This window comes from Capra hircus, chromosome 21 (genome assembly GCF_001704415.2).
Source record: "Capra hircus breed San Clemente chromosome 21, ASM170441v1, whole genome shotgun sequence".
In the NCBI taxonomy this organism is placed as follows: Eukaryota; Metazoa; Chordata; class Mammalia; order Artiodactyla; family Bovidae; genus Capra; species Capra hircus.
In genome coordinates, this window is record NC_030828.1 from 57,830,127 (window position 1) to 57,852,698 (window position 22,572).

Consider the following 22,572-nt stretch of genomic DNA (forward strand, 5'->3'; position numbering starts at 1 on the left):
CAAAGGAAAACGAGGTCCACACAGAGTCACAGGGTGTCAGAAACAGCCCTCCATCCCAGCGCAACAGGTGGGGCCCTTTAACCAGGATCAAACCCCCCTTCCCGAGCAGGATTTCCTTCCATTATCGGAGTCACGTCCTCTCTGCCCTGTGCCAGGCAGTGGGCAGACCCTACCCATGCCCTCTGAATTTCCCCACAATAACACTGAGGGAGGAGGCTTCATCCTCACTGGGAGATGAGGAAACTGAGGTTCAGAGTGCCCTAGAACATCCAGGTTTATGTGAACTGTCCGGAACAGCAAATCCATAGAGACAGGAAGTAGATTACTGGTTGCCAAGGTCTGGGGGAGAGGGGGTGTATTGGGAGGTATAGGATTTCTTTCTGGGGTGATAAAAATGTTCTGGGATGAGATAGTAGGGATGGTTACACAACACTGTAAATAGACTACAAACCTTATGCTTTAGAAAACCATCATATACTTTAAAATGGTTAAAACAGTGAACCTGGAGCCCCCGGGAAGCGCATGTTGACCTGGATGTGCGCTCTTGCCGAGATGTGCGTTTTCCTATTTTCATCTCAGGGTTGAGTCTAGACCTCTCACAAGGTTCTGCATTCCTGGAGGGTGGAGCCAGTTTGGCCCCAGTTCTGGGGTCATCGCAGTGCCTGCAGCAGTACTGAGAGGTCACTCATGTGCAAGTCTCATCGGCCTTTTGGCCCCAATTCCATCGTACCTCACTTCTCTTTTTCAGCACAAATCCCTTCCTGCTTCAGGCCTCCGGTTACAGCTGAGAGTCTCAGCCTCAATTCATGCAAGAACGACCTCCTTTGAGGGTGGGCCCAGACATCAGTCATTTCCCAGGGGATACTGACATGTAGTGGGGCTCAGGCATCCAGCCAGAGGCAGGCAAGGCCAGGCACAGTTCATCTCTGCAGCCCCAGGACCTATCTCTTGGCAAACGTTTGTTCAATAAATCAATGAACATAGTTTTTTGTTTATTTGTTTTTCCGCTGTGAGGCTTGCGGGATCTCTGTTCCTCCACCAGAGACTAAAACGATATCCTTGGCAGTGAAACCTCGGGAGTCCTCACCACTGGACCACCAGGGAATTCCCTAAATATAGGTTTGTTGAGTAAATTAACATGAATGTGTAATCTTTTATTTGCTGGATACAAGCAAATACACAAAAGACAATTCCATGCACTAAATGGGAAAAATAAAATTCAGCGCTTACAAAAATGAAATCAATAAAATAGATAACTAATAAGAACCTATTGTGTAGCACAGGGAACTCTGTTCAATGCTCCTGGTGACAAAGAGGGGATATACGTACACGTATAGCAGATTTGCTTTGCTCCACAGAAGAAACTAGCATGACATTGTACAACAACTGGACTTTGACAAACACAAACAAACTCTAAAAATCACTTTTTAAAAAGAGCAGGAAATGATGAAAGATATTACGGATATCAGACGCTCAATTTTAGGCACAAAAAGTCACATTACAGTGGTGCTAATGGTAAAGAATCCGCCTGCCAAGGCAGGAGACACAAGAAATCCAGACTTGATCCCTGAATCGGGAAGATCCCCTGAAGGAGGAAACTGCAACCCACTCCAGTATTCTTGCTGGGTATTCCCCTCTGTCCCTCCATGGACCGAGGAGCCACGTGGGCTGCAGTCCATGGGGCTGCAAAGAGTCAGAAATGACTGAGCATACACTTGACGATCAGTGTTGAGGGAAACGCAGGGCAGAGCAAGTCCTCTTTATGGATGTGGGAGCTGAGACCTGTTTGGATAAGAGGTTTGACAAGAGTCTGTTTCCTGGGAGTGTGAATGCAGCAGGTACTGGGGTAGGCCCACCGTATTATTCATGTTCCCACAAGCACCTTCAGAGGACCACATCCTGATTCCCCTTTTGCCGATGAGGAAACAGAATCTCAAGCTGAGTGAGTGCCAGAGCTGGATCCGGCTTCCTTATTGGACCAGGCAACTGGCACAAAGATTGCAGGACAGATAACTTGCTTTTGGCAAATGATGAACATCCAACATCCCAAAGTCCGCATCAATGGCGACAGTGAAGACCAGCTTGCACCAACACGGATGGTGAAACAAGAGACAATCCAAGTGACACGGCTTGTGTTTGATGCCTGGAGTCCCTCATCACACACTCAGCTTTCCTGGCACCACCTGAGTCTGCTTCATTATCCCACACTGGACTGAAGTGACAGTCCCCTCACTGGGAGCCCGTCTCTGTAAAGTATAAATGAGGCCAGGCCACAGCCCTGCTCAAAACCCTCTAGAAGCTTCTGCTCACACTTAAGATAAAACCCGAACCCCTTCCCTGCCCCCCCAGGCCCTCCCTCTGGGCCTTGCCTCCTCCTGTGTTGCTTTGCCCAGCAGCCAGCAGCCACGCTGGTCTCTCACACACTCTGAGCACATGAGGAACTTGCAATGCTGTTCCCTCTGCTGAGAACTCTCTTCCCCCAGGTCTTCCTCGCCCAAGACTTCCCTGCAACTGGCTCTCAGCTGAAGCGTCATCTCTGGTCCCCAGACCACGCAATCTAAGTGACCACCCGGTCGGTGGCTCAGATAGTAAAGAATCTGCCTGCCATGCGGGAGACCTGGGTCCAATCCCTGGGTCAGGAAGATCCCCTGGAGAAGGAAGTGGCAACCCACTCCAGTATTGTTGAGTAAATTAACAGTTCAGGTTCAGAGATGAACCTGAAGAATGCCATGGACAGAGAAGCCTGGCAGGCTAAAGTCCATGGGGTCACAAAGAGTCGGACATGACTGAGCAACTAACACTTTCACCCCCTATCAGATCTTATGATTTTAATTACCTTTGTAGCCCAGGTCACCTTCTATTTTTCTGGCACTATTTTTGGTTTGTTTATTTTCTGTCCCAGCCCTCCTGCCCTGCCTGTGCATACGCACAGTGACCCTTCCGTCCTGTTCGCCACTGCATTCCCCAAACCTTGCACAGTGCCTGGCGTATAGAAGAGTGTAAAGATCTTTGCAAAAGAAGCAAATAGTAGCTACTGAGGACCTGTGATGTGCCAGGCACATGCTAAGGAGCTGGAGCTCTAAGTGGACACAGCAGACACATGGCAGTAACTTATATCTAGCAAAAGATCCAGGCATCAATCAAGTAACTGACTAGATATTTTAAGAGTAGGATGATTGCTATAAAGGAAAATGAAAAGTTCAAAGAGCATGTGTATCTATGTGCATGGTTTTAAAATGTACACAAATTCTCTGACACTCCTCTACCAAGAGGTAAAACAGAATTCCCTCTGCCTAGAAGGTGAGCAACCTTGAATGCCGGGAGCCAGCGTGAGGAATCCTGCCCGTGACAAGGTCATGAGGAAGAAAGCCTGACAAAACGCAAGGACGTGATTAGGCTTTAGGGGTTTCGCCCCCGGCACTTGGTCACTTGATTCCGAGGAGCAGAAAGCAGCAGAAATGATGCTCTATGATCTCAGTTACATCCTCAAGGGGGTTCAGCTTCCACCTGCTTCTTAATCTTAGAACCTAGCTGCCATGCTGAGAGGAAGCCCAGGACACACAGGGGCATCATGGAGGGATTCTGGTGAACGAGACCAGTTATGGACCCACCCAACAGCCAGCACCAACCACCAGATACCAGCAAGGAAGCCTTCCAGATGGCTCCAGCCCCAGCCAAATGATTACAGTCACTGGAAAGACCCCAAGCAAGACCCTCCTGGTGAAGCCTGTCACCCTCCGTAATTGTTAGAGGAAAGGACAGGACATCTGTGTTGTCTTTAACCACTAACTTTTGGGGAGACTGACTCAGTAGCCATAGAGAACCAGAATAGGGAATGGTTTTCCTGGAGAATATTTGAGCTCAGATCTGCCCAAGCTGAGGTTAACTACCTTGAGGGGAAGCCTGGCAGACATGAGGACTGGTGTATATTCCTACAAAGGCGTTGTTCAGTCACTAAGCCATGTCTGACTCTTATCGACCCCGTGGACTGCAGCACTCCAGGCTCCCCTGTCCTTCACTATCTCCCAGAGTCTGCCCAAATTCATGTCCATTGAGTCAGTGATGCTATCTAACCATCTCATCCTCTGTTGCCCCCTTCTTTTATTGCCTTCAGTTTTTCCAAGTATCAGGGTCTTTTCCAACATGTCGGCTCTTCACATCAGGTGGAGCGTCAGCATGAGTCCTTCCAATGAATACTGAGCATTGATTTCCTTCAGGATTAACTGGTTTGAGCTCCTTGCAAATGAGTACGTGAGGATTAAAAGAGACGAGTAGCACAGAGCTTCTGCCTCGAAATGGGAGAGCTGAGTACTGGTTCTTCCTAGTGTTCTGGGTGAGGAATAAAATCATTCTAGAACTTCCACAGTCCCGTTTGTTTCCTTCTTTTAAAACATGGCCCTGGGCACATAGTAGGGGAACCAAGTGACCCCATTCCTATCTCCACCACTGCTGTGCTATCTTGAGGGAGTCAACCTCTTTTCCGGTTTCTCTCTCTCTCTTTTTTTAATGTGGGCTATCTTTGAAGTCTTTATTGGATTAGTTGAAATATTGTTTCTGTTCTATGTCTTGGTTTCTTGGCCACGAGGCATGTCCTGACGGTGGGCTGAACCCACATCCCCTGCACTGGAAGGCAAAGTCTTAACCACTGGACCACCAGGGAAGTCCCTGGTTTTTCTAAAAATAAAATACATGCCAAAAACCAAATCCATCTCAGTGCTTTGAGCTCCTTAAAGACAGGCACTATGGGAATGCAGGCTCACGCCTCTGTTCTGCCACAGCTATTTTTGGCCCCATCAGCCTCAGAAGCAGGTCTCGTGGAGGGGGTGTACGTGCTCTTCCTTGAGGGCTGGTACACATCTCCTTCCTTGGCTGCAGCATCTGAGTCACACACGGGGACGAGTGGGCCATCGCTGACATTTACAAAGCCGGCCGGGTCCTGAGACCTGGCGGCTGCTGTGGGCTTTTCAGTCGGGCCCTCGAGCATGTGTGTTCCTTTGCTTGGCCAGAGTTCACCCCTTGTCCACGTCTTGCAGAAATACTTCCATCCAGGGGCTCTGGGGCTGACCCTGGGGATCACAAGCCTAGTGATGGCTGCCCCTAATGGGGCATGAGTGGTACTCTGGATAAACCTTTTCTGTTGAATACCAAGGGGTGTCCACACCTCCTTAAGGCACCATTTCCTCCCCGAGTGTCTAAACAGATACTCCTTTCTCTATTTAAAAATGGTCCCAGAACCATTTTTAAACAACTCCCAACTTGTAGGCCAGTGACCTAGTATTTATTATTACTAAATAGATATCATATATTATTAGTTATCATTAATATTACTTATGAGCTGCCATTGAGTGAATGTTAACTTGGGTTCCAGGTTCTGTGCTGTGTGAACTTTATACCATCAAATTCTCACAAGTGCCCATATGCAGTGGGTATTGTCATTAGCCTCATTTTACAGATGTGTGGAAATTGAGGCTCCAAGCAATAAAGGCTGTGTTGCCCAAACCACTTAGCTCATGAATAAGACTGGATCCCAGGTCTAGACGGCAAGACAGCCAGGCTGAGCCACTGTGCTGTAACACCACTTTTAATCATGTTGTCTTTGCCAAGTACAGGCTGTATAATTTCCAGTCTTCACTGGAATGCCTCCTCAGCTAAGTATCACTGGCTCCATTTTACAGATAAGGGAACTGAGGCTGAGAAAAATAAGACATGCCCAGTGTCATAGAGCTAAGGAGGAAGCGCTGCATCTGACTCCAAAGTCTCTTGACTTGATTATCCCCTAGGATGCTGGTTCTCAAAGGGTGCACCCTTGCTGAGGTAGGGGTGAGGGTGGTGGGGAGTGGAATCAGTTTCACCTGAGAGTGTTTTAGAAATGCGAAGTCCTTGGTCCCACCCCGAAACCTACTGAATCAGGAATTTTGGCAATGGAATCTGGCAACCTGTGTTTAAACAAGCCCTCCAGGGGATTCTGACCATACTCTGCTTTAGAGAACTGCTGGTCTAGTGCCTCCCACAGTTTGCAAAATTTACAGTGCAAAGCGCTGTGGGCAGAGCCTGGAAAACAAAGCTCAGAAAGTGGAGATGCTATTCAAGAATCTTCCGTATCAAAGAACACTTTTCAGAATCCTTGTCAACCATCAGGCAAGACAGGGCAGGGCTGTCTCCACAGACATCCAAGGTTGCTGGGAGTAGGAGCTGAGCTGGAAGCCCACAGGGAAGCGTGGGCCGAGCTGCCCCTACGATCAGCAAGTTCTAGTATGGAAGTGGGGTGGGGAGAGCAGTGCTCTTGAAACTTTCACAGTGGAACAAAAACAAGCACAGCAAAAATAACAAGAAATAAACTGAAAAACTATGTTGCCTTTGCCAGAAGAAGGGTGGCCCAGTAATAGATGACCCACCATCCTGGCTTGCCCAGGATGACTAAAGAGTTTCTGGGTGAGAAATGGAGTATTTCCTGCCGTGTCAGTAAACAAGGATGTCACAGTCATTAGCGACTGCAGCCTCCAAAGTGAGTTCCTAAGCCTTAAGGGCACTCAGGAAGGAGAACACCTGGGATCTAGTAGCCGTCAAGACTGCAGCCACTCCCTATGGTGAGCCCCAAGGGAGCTCAGGATGTGAAAAATATGGGATTCTGGCCCAAGACAGCTGAGATGCATATGAAAGGAATGATAGCAGACAGCCCAGACTCTTGCATCTTCCCAGACAGAGAAAAGCACTAAATGTCTTAACTTGGGATATCTGGCTTTCTTTAAGTAACAATAATCTTTTGATGTTCAGACTACCTGTCCTTTGTTGCAAAACTTCTCTATAACCCTCGCCTCCTTGAAACAGTTCTCCCAGGGTCACCTGCGATGCTGTCTCCCAGACTTGAAGTCCTAAAAATTCTCATCTAATAAAACATAACTCTCAACTTTTAGGTTGTGACTATTTTTTAAGTTGACACTGGGATGCAGAGCTTCCAAGGCTAAAGCCAGGCGAGTCCCAGCCAACCCAAGACATTCTGCTTGCCCTGAGCAGTAGGGCAGCAGCAGGTGCTGTTTGGATGAAAGGGGAGACCTGCCTGGCCATGGGGATGATGCCCCACAATTCTGGCAAATATTTCTGATCCATCCTTACAGGAGTGTTTACCTGTCTGTGTGAGCAGGTGCAGAGGTTTCCTCTGTGTGCTCTTTCTCCCTCTACCCCAGACACACACCCTGAAGCCCACACTCCTGAAAAAGGACATTCTACAGCAGGGCACCTCCTGTGTGATCCTGATGCTCCTAACTCAGGGCCTCTGCTTCAGCCACTCTAAGGACTGTCTGGCCTCCTCTGCTCCTGTCTATCCAAGGTCTACCTGGGAATTCTCCCATGTCATCCTGGATCCTCCTTTCCTGCTTTTTGCAGAATTAAATATCTTTCCCCAAAGCACCGTTTCCTTTCCCAAGTCTAACACTCAGAGGTAGCTCTTCATCAGAATGATTTTCATGAAACAGAAGCAATGGATACTAGTCCAGTGTCCACTGACATAAATCTTCCAGTCAACCCCATTGGTAGGTGAAAATCTTACACCTTAAACTCAAACTTAAGTTTACCAGTCCTTTCTGAACACTCCTACACTGTTAGTAGGAAAGTACATTAGTGCAGCTACTATGGAGAACAGGGAGGTGCCTTAAAAAACTAAAAATAGAGCTCCCATATGATCTGGCAATCCCACTCCTAGGTATATATCTGGAGGAAATCATAACTCAAAAAGATACATGCACGTCAGTGTTCATTGTAGCACTGTTTACAATAGCCAAGATATGGAAGCAACCTAAGTGTTCTTCCACAGATGAATGGATAAAGAAGATGTGGTTTATATATATAAAACTCAAGCATAAAAAAGAATGAAATAATGTCATTTGTAGCAACATGGATGGACCTAGAGATTATCATACTAAGTAAGCCAGACAGAGAAATATAAATGATACTGCTTATGTGTGGAATCTTAAAAAGTCATGCAAATGAACTCATTTACAAAACAAACGGACTCAAAGACTTAGAAAACCAACTTACATTACCAAAGGAGAAAGGTGGGTGGAGGGAGGGATAAGTTAGGAGGTTAATATCAACATACACATTCTACCATATACAAAATACAAAATCAACAAGGACCTGCTGTATAGCACAGAAAACTCTACTCAATACTCTGTAATAACCTATATGGGAAAAGAATCTGAGAAGAAATCGATATTTGTATATGTATAACTGAATCACTGTGTTGTACACCTGAAACTAATACAACACTGTCAATCAACTATACACCAATATAAAATTCAAAAAATCTTACCAGCCCTCTTAAAATCATGCAGAGAAAGTGGCAGGGCTAGCACACCAACCCAGGCTCAGGGCCTTGGCCCTCTTAAGCGGCGTTCTCAGTTTGTTTTCATTACTCAGGCCATGCGGGTGAGGACAAGTCCCCTTGGGCCTCCAGTGCACTCAACACATGTCTGGATGCAGAGCAGACACTCAACAAACATTCAGCAGGTAAATCAGAAGCCCTTGTGAGTGGCCAGGATGCAGGCACCTCTGATGACCAAAGGATCAAAGCTCTGCATCCCGGGAAACTCTTTAGTCCTGGCCAAACCAGGATGGTGGGTCACCTATTGCTGGAGCCAGCCAGATGCTCGGAGCCAGTGTATCCAGAAGGATGGCAGGAAGGATCCTCCCATGGACATCCTCTGCAGAAGATGGGCTGTGGGATCATGAGCTCCCTGCGGGCAGGAGCTGCCCCTCTCTTGCTCACCATTGATGTCCTAGCCCCTGGCATGTGCTAGCACCTGGGGAGCTCTGTGCATACCTGCTGAACAACCACACAGGCTTCACAGATTGAAGTCCTGTTCCCCTGGGGGAGGCTAATTCCTCAAGGATTACAGACTGAACAGAAGTTGTGCATGTGGCCATAGTTCTGTCTGACATTACTGGGCTGTACTTAAGAGTGAGCTTCTGGGCTGAGCTCAGTGAGGACCAAGAGGGTGTATAAAACACATTCTCCATCACTGGTCTAATCTACCAGGCATACCAAGGCTATGGAGTTGCACCCACTCTCCTCCTGCCCAGCATCTACATCTTCATCCTTGGGTTACAACCCCTCTACCTAGATTTTCCTTTCAGAAGCCACCATCCCCTTAACCCCTATCCATATACTTCAACTGTCCAGGGTGGTCACATGGCCCAGGCCTGGCCAATCAGCACATTCCACCTCACAGGCTATCATGATTGGTCCAAGGATGGACATGTGACTCAAGCTGGTCCAATGAAAGTCAGCCTCGGGGTTTTAGGTGAATGGTTGAGAAAGAGAAGCTCTCTGAGTAAAGAGATGACTAACTGTAAGGCTGATGGAATCCTGGAAACTGGAGCCACAGGGACTGGGCCAGCTTGAGAGAAAAGGAGACCCAGGAGAAATCAGAACAGAGAGAGGGAGACAGAAACCCAGTTCATCATATAAGACCTGTTGCTGGAATACTCCAACACACGAGCCAAACACCAAACATCTCTCTCTAGCTTTCACATCACTCACACCACTTCAAGATGGGTTTCTGCCACTCCTAACTGAAAAAGTTGCATCATAGAATCAAACAACACCTGCTGCTCTCTCACCCAGAAGTGCCCTCAGCCCCCAAGCTTACATTAGGTGTCTGGCACTCACACCTGGCACTCCTGCCCACTTCCCCTTCTCTACAGCCCCCCGCCTGGCTTCAGGCCTTTGTAGGTGATCTGGGGCCTGGAGTATCTCAAGGGTCCCCACTTGACCCCAGTCAGGCAGCTCACCCCAGTCCACCCCCTGCGTTGTCAGGAAAGTCGACTTTCTGAAGCAGATGGTATGTCACTTCTTTGCTTAATACCTCCATGGGCTCGTGGCTACCCAGAGCAGGGTTTCCTAAAGGAGGGGGTGCACGTCCCTGGGGGTAAGTGAGCTGGTCTTAGAGAGCACATGGAGCCGGCACCCAGACACATGGAAACATAGAACAGGAAACTTAAGCTCCTTTTGATTCTCTTGCAAACCTTCTGCTTTCTTTCTAGAGAACACCTCTGTGAGGGGCGAGTGTGGCCCTGACAGGTCTCTCCAGCTCCCTTTTTAGCAGAAAAAGAGAAGCCCTCGAGCTCAGAACCTTCCATGACAGGCCGGAACATTAAAAGGCTGGTTTGTGTCCATCGCCTTTGTTTTTACAGTCACCTTCTATTTATGTAAGTGATTCCGGTTTTGCACTGAGAATAGTTACAGAAAGTTTCCTTTAGAGACTAATTTGTATAAACACAAAAGTGAGTCTGTTTAAAGTAAAAAAAAAAAAAAGAAAGAAATAAGGCAAACCATAGGAGGCATTTGGATACGGTGAATGTTTGGCAAATAATGGTAAAACAGGATGAAATGTAACCTACTGAGCCAGGCACACAAGGCCCTTCACTGTCTACCCCTTGACATTCCTTCAAACCCTTGGAGGGGCTTGGGCCTCCCGAGACGACTTCCAGAGTCATACCTCTAAGACTTTGCTCCTGCCGTTCCTCCTGCCCAGATGCCCTTTCCCCATAACCTCCTCATCAACCTAGAACAATTCCACTTACTATGAAGACCCAAGTCAATGTCACTGTTTCCTATGGTTGGAGTTTGGTCCAACTACTCTAGGATTTTCAGTGGACCTAGAGAGCAATTTCTGTGCTCCCTCAGGTGACTTTGTGTGGGTTCCCTGAGGCCAAGAGATCCCAGAAACCAGAATGGTCTTTCAGGTCTGTGTCTGGCACTAGAAGCTCAGTTAGCACAAGATGAACTGAACAGACCCTAACTGGGGGATGTAGACCCATCAGGTACCAACACGCCTGGAGGCAGCGCAGACCTGGACTCTGAATAGTGGAGGGAGAAGGAATTCTAAGGCAGGGAAGGGAGTGAGGGGCAGGGGCCTGAGGCTGGGCCCCAGAGCTTTCCTTCAGGAGAGAGGAGAAAGGTGAGCATCTTGGGATAGTGGGATCCTGCATGGTACTGCAGCAGAGGGCCTGGTAGGCTGAGGTTCTTGATTCTAATGTGCATCTGAATCCCCTCAGGACTTGTCAGGATGCCAGCTCCGAAGCCCCACCCCAAAGGCTCTGACTCGGTGGGTTACAGTGAGCCTGTGAAGCTTCACTTTAAAACAAATGCTTCAGGCCACATTGAAGGCCACTCTCTAGAAAGCAACGAGCCACAAGTGTCAGGGAAGACTGGACACAGGTAGGGACCCTAGGGCTTCCCTGGTGGCTAATGTGAGAAGACGCGGGTTCGATCCCCGGGGAAGGGAATGGCAACCCACTCTAGTATTCTTGCCTGCAGAATTCCATGGACAGAGGAGCCTGGTGGGCTGTAGTCCATGGGTCACAAAGAGTTGGATGCAACTGAGATACTAGCACTTTCACTTTTTTTGGAGGGGGGGGAACCTATAGACAAACTGCAGGAATACACATGAACTGCCAAAGGTCCCCAGCACACTGCATCCCAGCCTGGACACTGAGAGCCTGAAAACAGGGCTTACCAGAGAACAAACCTCGTCAAGGTTATTTCAAATATGCCCCCAAATAACTCAACAGAGATATGTTTAATGAGGTGGATCAGGCCGCAACTTGGGTGATCCAATCAAAATACAGAATCTCTTGTTAGAGACCTTATCAACTGGCGATTGTAGACATGGAGCTTAACCCCTGCGGGTCAGGACTGAGGCTCTCTCTGGCTAAAGAAGCCCTCCTTTGTTTGCAATCAAATTGTTCAGAGATGAAATCCAGGGAAACGAGTGGGGGGTTGGTGGGGGGTGAGGGCGGAGGTTAGCAGAATAGACTGCAAATAGCCGGGAGGCATCTGTGTAACTTTGTTCCCAGAGCCTCCTCTTGCGTTCTATACCAATTGCTGTCTTACACGTGAACGAAAATCAGAAAACGCAACCTTGCTCACGGGAGGGGGATTTCAGGCCAGCGTCCGTGGCTGGCCCCTCTTCAAGGTCTGGCCTTCGGAACAATCCAGGCAGAGTCACTCATCAAATGGAGATTGACTTTTATCTGATTACCCGATGGAGAAACATCTTTCTCCATCTCACAGGAGCATGCTGTGGGAAAGGCGTTTTGCAGACTGCAGGGAAAAGTTGGGCCTTGGCTTCCCTCCTGCTCGGCCAGTGGAAAATTACAAAGAAAGCAAGGCTGCCCTCCGCTCTCCTCAGGGGTTCTTTCTGGGCCCCGGAAAACACAGAGAGAAACCGGAAACGGAGAGACCGTGCTTACCTGGGGCGGAGAGGAGTCTGGGAGGCGGCGGGGGCGGGGGCGGCGGCGGCAGCGGGGGCGGGGGCCGGCACTGGCAGACGTGTTGACAGCTGTCGGTCACCTTGGAGCAGGACTTCTGGGGCTCACCGTGCGTCACCTGCAGAAATGGGCACAGGTGCCCAGGAGGAGCCAGTGAGGCCACTGGGAGCCCAGATGCTCCCTGCCCACCGCTCCCCTCAACACACCTCACCACCCCCGGCCTTGGCAGGAAGGACAGAAGCTGGGTTGGCTCAAAGAAAACCACTTTATGGGAGGCTAGCCTGGAAGGACTGGAGAGCAAGGTTTCATTTCTAGCCCTGCCAGGAACCAGCCATGGGACCGGGGCAATAGGCTTGGGCACCCGTGAGAGGCAGACGAGTGCGTGAAGGTGAACTCCTAGAATCTCCCCATCGAACAAATGAGGAAACTGAGGCCCAGGCGGGAGAAGTGGCCGCCTGAAGCTCTCACACCCAGATGGTGACAGGACACTGATTCCGCCTCTTCAGTAACCTGACCCACTGCCTGCTTCTCCAGTCTTCCTTGCTACCCGGCAGGACCAAGGCCTGGCCTCCTCTCTGGCCACAGCTCTTGATGGCCTTCCTGTGTCCACTCTGGGCCAAGTTTCCCTCATCTTGAAGGAGGCCCCTTACCCAGCCAGGCCTCTTCTTTGGTGGCTGTGTGACTAAGGGAACTGGAGCAACATTCCCAGTGGTATCCACGAGGCCCCCAGTGGTCTCGTGGGAAACACCCCTGACCAAACTGCCTGCACTCAGCCCCCACCAACCCTGAATGCCTGTCCACAGCTCAGGGGATCCCGTGGCCACAGGCCCTGCATGGGAAGGCAGCCCCCCCCCTTCATGCTCTGGCCCTCTGCTCTGCTCTCAAAGCCCTCTTTCCGGTCCTGGGCTCCTGGCTATGCTCCCGCCTTTTGCACTGGCTGCTCCAATGGCCTGGAATTTTCTCCCACATCTTCCCCTCTGCTTTACCCGTTTTTCAGCTCAGCTATCACCTCCTCAGGGAAGCATCTCTGACCACCCTGGCCAGGTCATCTCGCCATTACAAGCTCTCCTGGTACTGGATTTCACTCTATGGGACAGAAATCCACATCGGAGTGTTTACCTAGTTCATCCTCCTGTTTACTGGACTCTAAGGTCTGTGGGGTCAGGAGTCAGGCCTTTTTCCTCTTGCCATCATATCACCTAAGCAAATGCCTGAAATTCACCAGAAGTCACACCTCTTGAATCCTGGGTTGGTGTTCTTCTGACTTTAGTCCCAGTCTTCCCATGTGTAAGCTACAAAGGGGAGCAAAAGTGGGTGGGTGTTCACGTAGGGGATGTCAGCTGCTTGCACGTTAGACTCTCCAGGCGTCTTTAAAAGATACTCATGCCTGAGCCTCTCTCATGCCAGTCAAATCAGAATTTCTGCAGGTGGAGCTGGGCATGCAAATTTTGTGGAAGCATCCTGGGTTAAACTTCCAGTGCATAGCCAATGAGAGAATGGCTGGTTTAGACCCACTCCCAGCATCCCTCCCTATGGCAGACAGCCATACATCTTTGAGTTTAGCATTTTCTGTCTGTCCCGGAGAACAGCTGATTTAAAGACATGAAGGAAAGAGTTGGTGGTCAACTGCTACCTCAGGGAGGGCCACAGTTCATTTCTCTGGCTGTCATCTCCCATGAGTAGAAACCCACGACCTCAGTTTCTCTGCAACCAGCCAGGGTAGGCCTGCCTTTGGAGGCCAGCATAGACTCTGTGCTGCACGTGTCCCGGGCTGGCAGAGAAGCCAGCAGGGCTCGGCTGCTCCCTTGACACACGGCAGATGTGAATAGGACAGGTAATGGCACCAGGAGGTGGACTGATTCGCAGCCCCGACTCAATATCTACAAGGCCATGAAGCTCCTGCTCACCACCTTTTAGTGTTTTTAAAGGACCACTGACTGCATTTCAAACTCGGGAAGGCCATCTTATCTCACAAGAACATATCCTCAGATGGTGAGCTTTTTCTCGGTTATCTTATGGAGCTGATGAACTCCTTAGACGTCATGGCCAAACCACTGACTTCTCCCCCAGCGCAGTGGTCAGCCCTCTCATTAGCCATCACGGAGACTCTTCTCTGGATTCTGACCTTCCAGGACCCTGGGGCCTGCTTGAAAGCTCCCTTCTCCCAACCACTGGCCTCTGAGATCGCTTCTACACTGAACTCCACCAAGTCTGTGAACATCAAGCAATGCCGTTCCCAAAGCAATTACTTCCGCATTCTCCACGGTGCAGTTCACACGAGAAGGTTCACGACGAGCACATTTGTTTAACCTGGCCCAACCCAGTGACCTATTTTTGTGAGAGGCTAGGAGGGCACAGATGGATCAGAGGGCTTCATGTGATGAAATTACAAGCAGAGAAACCAGGACGGAGTTTCGAGGAGGAAGGGGGCGGGGAAGTGAAGGCACACCGTACATCTTAAACATCTGGCCTCTGGTATCGCAGTCCCACTGAAAAGGGAGTGGGCACAGTTGCTTAACCAACCATAAGAACACACTAATATTGTCACCACCCTATTAGCCAGCCTGGGTGGGCTATCCTCCCGGAGACGGGGGCCCTCTTGGGTCCTTCACTGGTTTGGACCAGTACAGGCCTGTGGCTGCTGCACCTCCCTTGACTGACAGCTGGTAACACACGCTCTGCATCCACATCGGTACATCCTTCAGGCCCAGCCCTTACACGGTCTTCCCAGGCAAGGCATCCTGAAGCCCACAGACCCCAGAATTAGACCCAGCTACCCAGTGCTGCCCCTTCACTTCATAAATCCTCCTCTCTGGGGCACTTTCCCCCTGTTACGTAATGTCTGTCTCTGCACCACCACCCCTAACCAGAAACACACACACTAAGTTGTGAGCATCTTGGAACAGAAAGGCAGGTGGGTCTGTGCTTTATGAGTCCTGATGGAACATGACTTCCTGAGCCTTACTGTGTGTCAGTCATGGGACACAGGTGCTGATTTCACCATGAGAATAATCGAGAGATGGAGCTGGTATCATCCATACCTATAGAATGACAGGCTGGGCAAGGCTAAGTGATGGACCAGAGTTGCACCAGGCCTGACATTCAGCTGGTGCTCAGTGCAAACGTGTGCTGTGGAGGGTCTGCCTGGCAGTGGAGAAACATGGAACCTACCCCGGACCCCAGTTCCAGGACCATTAGTTCTGCGGATCGGCAGTGCTTTGTTTAGACCAGTAAAGAGGAATCCTCAATACCACACGCTTGTCTCAATCCCTGGCCTGGTTGGGTTACATCCTGGGAAGTCTCACAGGAGAGTAAACTTGCCCCTGAAGTCACCTGCTCTTAGCTGGACTTGACCGAGGAGGAGCAGAGGCCCAGAGAGGGTCAATGACCCGCCTAAAGCCTGTACTGTGACTTCCTGTGACTGCGTTTTATTCCAGTCTTACCATCACCCGCCTTCCTTTCCCCGCTCCGCAGTGTTCTCCTGAGGCCAGAATCCTGAGGTCCAGAGAGGCCCCGAGAGGTCCCGCAGTCACCTGCATTTGGTCCCCGGCACTGTGGTCTGGGGAACATGGGGCTCGTGGCAGCCAGTTCCCACCCCTGGCCTCCTCAGGAGTCCCTGAATCCATCCACTTCTCATTCCACGGCCACAGCCCTAAACCAAGGCACCACCACGTCTTCACAGCTCCCTCGCCTCTCTCCAGGGCTGCCTGGTAAACTATAGGACACCCTGTAAAGTTTTAGGTAAACAATAAACACTTTTAAGTATGAATACGTTCTAAAGATTGTATGGAGTATACCTATGTTCAAGAATAATCCATTGTCTATCTGAAAATTTAACTGAACAGTCTATATTCTTTTTAAAGATTTTTTGATGTGGACCTTTTTCTAAAGCCTGTATTGAATTTGTTATAATATCGCCTCTCTTTTATGTGTTGGTTTTTTGGCCACCAGGGATGTAGGATCTTAACTCTCCGACCAAGAACTAAAACCACACCCCCTGCGTTAGAAGGCAAAGTCATAACCACTGATTCACAACGGAAGTCCCCAGCTTGTATTTTTATTTGCTAAATCTGGCAACCTGACTCTCATCAACCTGACTCTCATCAACCCCTTGCCTCGATCCTTCCCTGAATCCTAATCTTCTGTTTAAGCTGGTTGGAGATTTCTAAAATGCTAATTTAAGACTGTGTCATCTCTTTCTTAGAAAAACTTTCCCTGGCCCCCAGAGTCTTCAGGATCAAGCCCAACCTGTAAGACACGACGTTAGTGGCTTACAACAGAGGCCTCACCTGGGGAACCCTCCCCGGGGTTCTTCCAGTGCCCTGCCCTTTCCTCCCACCTGGGGGCTGTTCCCTCCACAGTCTGGACACTTCACTCAACTCACAGTTGCATCCTGACTCCTGACTTCTTGCTCCTGTCTCGGCTAAAGCATTGTACCTGCATTTTCTCTGGATCTTCCACCAGCTCCCATCTCTAAGCTATTTGCTCCTACCAAGCGTACTTGCCTGCCATGACTTGTTTAACAATCTCTCCAGAGCTAGACTGTCAGCGCCATGAGGGCAGGGACCCCTACATTTCCCTTGCCCTTAACACGGGGCCTGGCAAACAGTAGGTGCCAGATAAATGCAGCTGACTAAATAAGTGAAGCTGTAATGACTGTCCACAGGGGCGGGGGCTTGGCAATTGCTTGGGATGGTTCCATGTTGCCGCTCAGAGACCCACGGGCCCGGATCTGAGCCTGTCTCTCCGACGACTGCTTTCAGAGGGCGCCCACAAAGATGATGGCTCCTGGCATCTTTTATCGAGACAGGCCAGCAACACAGTAACTTGATGAGACACACTCCTGTCACACCTAATAAATTCACCAGCCTGTCATCCTCTTCACTTGCAGAAAAAAAGGACTCATCTGGAAGTGAACTTAGAAGAACCCTAAATCACAGAAGCTCAGAATCTCAATTCCAGACACATGAAGGAAAAAAGAGAGAAAAGGCTTAACAGTGCCCCCACCAACCTTGCGGCTATTTAATGTCATCTGACTTTAATGATTAAGTTTCTTTTCATCTAGGAAGCAGCCAGAGGCTCCGGGGCTGATCTCAAGGTTGGAACCTGGTGCTTAGAGGGGCCACACAGAGCTCTGGCTTCATCAACCATCCCGTTAATTACAGGACTTGGTTGTGCTGGCTCACACTGCCAGATGTTTACAACTCCTCCAGCAAAAAGCTCATAAAAGCAAAGACAGATTTTTTTTTTCTATTCAAGAAACTCCTGTGACGTCACACATGATAATCTCTCCACTTAAAGGGAAACACATAGCTTTGTACACTTCAACTTTTCTCCCCTCTCTTCTCCTGAATTCAGTTCTGTTGCTCAAAAACCAGATTGATTCATTCCAAAGCCCCCTTTCCCCTTGGCTTCTCAGCCCTTATCATTTGTAGATTATTTTTCCAGCGCCTCCAGGCAAGATTTTATCCATTCTGTTTGTCTGGAGGTTTTCTTTCTAATTGATTTTCACAAAAATTGATTTATATTGAGTAAGGACATCTGAAATACACACACACACACATTTGCTGGTGGAAGTACTGCCGGGCTGAAGGACACTGCTTAAAAAAGGAGCTACTTTACAGAATTATTTCTCTTGGTGGTGGGGGTGTGTGAGGAGGTGGCAGGTCTACTGTCTCTATCCTGCTAGTTCCCACAGCAGAATTCCAGTTCTTGGAGATTAACAACATCACCATGTTGCTCTCCATACTAGCTGGAAAAGTCTCCCAGAAAAAGGCAAACTGTAAACAAATGAATATAAAAAGGAAGTGAGCGGAACATCTGAGGCTCAGCTAAAAGTTGAATGAGAAGAACTGGTCCCAAACCACCCAAATGTTTAGAAGTGAAAACTCTGAATCCCGAGAAGGCACAGCTGAGTTTAATAGCTGCCGTTTCACACATTAAACAAAGCTGTCAATTCCTAAAGGAAAACAATTCTGAGTGAGACAGAGGCAAGCCAGAGAAGAGAGCAGAGGATGGGGCTGGTGCTGGCGAAGGGGGTGTGTATGCCCCCCGCCCCCACTCAAGCAGGCCCACTATCTCAAGCTCTCCATGTAGAGAGCTGGTTCCAGCAATAGGGCCCCTAGTTATCTCCCAGTGGTCACCAGGGCTGCCATCCAAACAGGACTGACCAAGTTCGTTCTCAGTGGGGCCCTGTCGCTTGGGACAGCTCATGAAACTTGGTGGCCTGGCAAACAGTGTTGCCTCATCCCTTCTCTGAACTGGCACCTCCTACTCAGGGCAACTATCTGAATAGTCCCCAGCCCCCAAAATGCCACCAGAACATGGAGCTGCAAATATCCCAGAGTGGGCATTTCAGTGTCTGAATTGGTAAAAATATCCTCCAGACCCTGCAGAACCTCTAACAATTCAAAAGTGTTGCTGGGACTATGTAGCGATCAACAGAGTACCTGGCTAGCCAGACAGATGAATGATGTTACCCTATTGGTGACTTCCTAACATCAATAATGGCAGAAAACCTCCATTCAGTGTTTAGTATGGTTGAGGCACTGAGCTAAGCAATCTTTATCTCATCTGCTGCTGCTGCTGCTAAGTCGCTTCAGCTGTGTCCGACTCTGTGCGACCCCATAGACGGCAGCCCATCAGGCTCCACCATCCCTGGGATTCTCCAGGCAAGAAACTGGAGTGGGTTGCCATTTCCTTCTCCAGGTACTTATAATTGCACAGTGAGGAAGTAGAAGCTAAGGTCCAGAGAGGTTAAGCACACTGTCTAAAGCTCCCCAGCTGGTAAGGGGCAGAGCTGGAGCTCAAAATTCACCGTGCGTATGTGCTAAGTCGCTTTGGTCGTGTCCAACTCTTTGCAACCCCAAGGACCACAGCCTGCCAGGCTCCTCTGTCCATGGGATTCTCCAGGCAACAATACTGGAGGGGGTTGCCAAGCCCTCCTCCAGGGGATCTTCCCAACCCAGGGAGCAGCCAGAGGCAACAAAATTCACCTCTTCACCATTACAATGGACCACTGACTGTGTGTTCTGGGAAGCACCAGGGACCATCCCATCTGTCCATCTCTCTGACCCTAACACAGGTCACTGGAGTTGGTGGCTATTTGGTCTCTGTCCAGGAGGCATGGTGGGCCCAGGGTGAGGATTCCATCCTCAGGCAATCCTTAGAGATGGACAACACCTTCCTACATTCCCCCATCAATAGCCACTTTGCAAAATCTGTCCCACATCCTCAGCTCCACTGCCTGCCAGGAGCACAGTCGCTTCTGTGTTGTAGTCCAGTTTAAGACGGCTACTGTGAAGTTTTACTGAAGGCTCTGATAGGAAATCAAGAGGGTATATTCTTGGGATCATGTTTTCTTTCTAAGTTTGCCAGAGCTCTAAGGTTTCTTTCTCTGCATTTCTGCAATGGAATATTATCATCCAGAAGGCATTCCCTGTGACCTGTCTGTTCCAAGGCGCTGTCCTGTGGGCCTCACTCAGCAGGCCAGGACTGAAGTCTCTTTCAGGAGTTTCTTATCTTTCCATGGCCAGAGTACAGGGAGCCGGAGCATCTTTTCTCTCCCTAAACTCTTCCCCGGGACCAATCGGACCGGCAACCGCAGAAAGCCAGGGTCGTGGGAGTGAGGGGACAACCACTCGCTACCCCGTCCTGCCCAGGAGGTCGTCCTGGGCGCGCAGCCCGCGCCGCCGCTCACCTGCACGAAGCCCCAGAGCGGGTGGAGCGCGCAGTGCAGCAGCAGTGACGGCCAGCAGCAACCTCGGCGCAGCACCAGATCCCGGAGGAGCATCTCGGCCCGCGGCTCCCGCTCCCGGGGCGAACTGTCAGGGGAGCAAAGCTCGAGTCAGCTGGGCTCCCCGGGCACCATCCTGGTGGCGCACCCTCACCCGCAGCAGTCCGAACGCAGTGGGCACTCCCCGCACCCTGGAGCACCCTCGTGACCCGAGCCTGGCCCTTCACTCCAGCTTGCACCCTCGCCAACCCTTGGTGCACACTCACGGAGGCCGGCATTCCGGAACTCACACTCCGTCGTGGCGCACGCCCCCAAAATCCTGCGTGCGTACCTTGGCCCCCAAGCACACCTCCAGAAACAGCCAAGGGCTCTTCCCGAGCCCTGTGCACCTCCCCAGAAACAGTCGTGCACAACTCTCTCCCACTGTGAACACACTTCAAACCCGGCGGGCGCCGCTCACCCTGTGTGCACACCCACAGAACCTGCCGCTCACACCCACCGACTCCTGCCCGCACATTCGCTGACCCCCGCATGTACGGCACCGTGAAATCACACGCCGCGGGCACCCTGTCTGCCCCTCCGGCCCTCACTGCGCACACTGCAACGGAGGCACCTCGGTGCGCTCCCCGCTAGCCCTCGCGCGCTCCGCCAAGCCCCGGCCTCCCGCCTCAGGGCGGGAGCTTCCCCCGCGTCTCCATCTCCGCCCGCACCCCTCCAGTGCCTCACGCCACCTTGCCTGGCGGCGGCCCCCACCGATCCTCGGCGCGGGGAAGAGAGGTCCTCGCTCGCTCCCCCCGCCCGAGGCAGAATCTGGTCGCGAGCCGCCGGACGGCCCCCATTTAAAGCCAGCCGCCTCCCCAGTCCCCCGCCCTCTAGGCGGGGCCTCGGTCCTCACCCTGGCGACTGCGCGGGCGCCGAGGGGCTTCACATGCCGAGGAGGAACGCCGGACACTGGAGCAAAAGTTTGCGCGCGGCTTGGGCCTCCCGGGCGGCTGAGCCCGGGGCCCGGGCAGGGCGCGCTCGCACGGGGCGCAGGGCGCGGTGGCTCCGGGCTGCGCCTGGCCGCGCGCGGGCCGGGAGGGGCGGCACCCCGCTCCTAGGAACGCGGCGGGCTGCCGAGGCGGAGGCGGAGGGCGGGGAAAGTCTCCTCCAAGCCTCCCGGAGCCGGCGGCGCGTGCCCTCCCGGGTCCCCGCCCTTCGCGGTGGCGCCGCGCGGCTGCCCGGGGCGCGGGGGTGCCTGGCTCGGGCCGCCCCTCACGCCGGCCCGCAAGAAGCAGCGGCCAAAGGCACTGGCCTGGAGCGCCCGCTCGGGCCGCAAGGCAGCGGGCGGAGGCGAAATAAATAATGCACGAAAAAGGAAAACAGACGTGAGCCGAGCCAGAGCTCGCCCGCCTCCCGCCTGGTGCTGCGCGCCCGCCCGCGCTCTCCGCCGCCGCCGCCGCCAGCGCCGCTGCAGTGATTCCTCGTCTCCATCTAGCGAGGCTATTGTGTATTGGGCGCTTAATAATTTATTTATCCACCCGCGAGGAAGAGGACTCCCAGCTCCCGAGGGGACTTGCTCCTTGCCTGCTGTCCTCTTCCCCTTCCGCCCCCCTTACAAGTTTCTTCGAGGCGGAGAGAAGGGGGTAAGGACTGACTTGCGGAGACCCCTTCTTTTGTCCTCGATCCTTGCGGACTTCCTCCCCTCCCCCGCCCCATTCCGAAGAAGGCGAAAATGCCCGGGTGGCCCAGGCTGGAGGTGCAGACCGCCCCTCCTGGGGCCAAGTGCTGTGTTCTCCCTTCTGTGGTCCTGGGCCTGGACACCGCTTCTGCTACTGCTGCTGCTAAGTCACATCAGTCGTGTCCGACTCTGTGTGACCCCATAGACGGAAGCCTACCAGGCTTCTCTGTCCCTCGGATTCTCCAGGCAAGAACACTGGAGTGGGTTGCCATTTCCTTCACCGCTTCGGCCACTACATATTGGAAAGAGTTGCCGACGGCCCCTGGGGAGGGCCTCTCCACCCTCCACCGCTGCTTTTCTCAAACTCCTATTTGAGGCGAGATGTCAACAAGTCGGTGGCGAAGTAGCCCGTTATATCTCTGAAACAAGCTGCCCCGGCCCGCCCCACCGCCCCGCCCTGGTCCGCACCGCAGATACATGGCCTCTGCTGGGGTGGAAGCACTTGACAAGCGCTTTGATTGTTTGAGTGGCCTTCCAGAGCACCCCACTCCGTCCTCCCACAAGGCATGGACAATCCTATTTTTAGCTGGGGTCAGGACAGTGAGTGGAGAGCCTGACATCATAGCTCATTCATCGAAGGAACACTTAGTTTTTTCCCCCATCTCTTCAGGCACCCTTGTCACCCCATATAAATACACATTCTTTGAGTATCAGCTGCTCTGCAAACCAGCTTTCAGACAAATTTCTTAGCGACCTCGTCTGTGCTGAGTGCTGACCCCAGGCATTTCTCCACACACTCTGTAGAGACAGACATATCTGACCCTGTGAGATGCTTGGACCCAAGGGAGAATGAGGCCCTGGCCCTTCCCTCTAGCAGCTTGGGGTCTGATCTAGGAGACATCTAAAT

At 51.4% G+C, this 22,572-nt stretch overlaps 1 protein-coding gene across 3 annotated transcripts in view; it reads right to left on the bottom strand.

Moving 5' to 3' along the window:
* The window catches only part of PRIMA1 (proline rich membrane anchor 1), a 69,183-nt gene extending 48,123 nt beyond the window's left edge, over positions 1–21,060 (bottom strand). For 2 of the 3 annotated variants that reach the window (XM_018066500.1, XM_018066498.1), the window contains exons 1-3: positions 20,737–20,802; positions 19,970–20,093; positions 12,253–12,388 (exon numbers count right to left, since the gene is read on the bottom strand). In XM_018066500.1, coding sequence (XP_017921989.1) covers positions 12,253–12,388; positions 19,970–20,062 — 229 coding nt within the window. In that variant the 5' untranslated portion in view covers positions 20,063–20,093; positions 20,737–20,802. Of the gene's footprint in view, positions 1–12,252; positions 12,389–19,969; positions 20,094–20,736; positions 20,803–20,900 lie in introns of those variants that run through there. The other variant, XM_018066499.1, reaches the window with a different exon arrangement.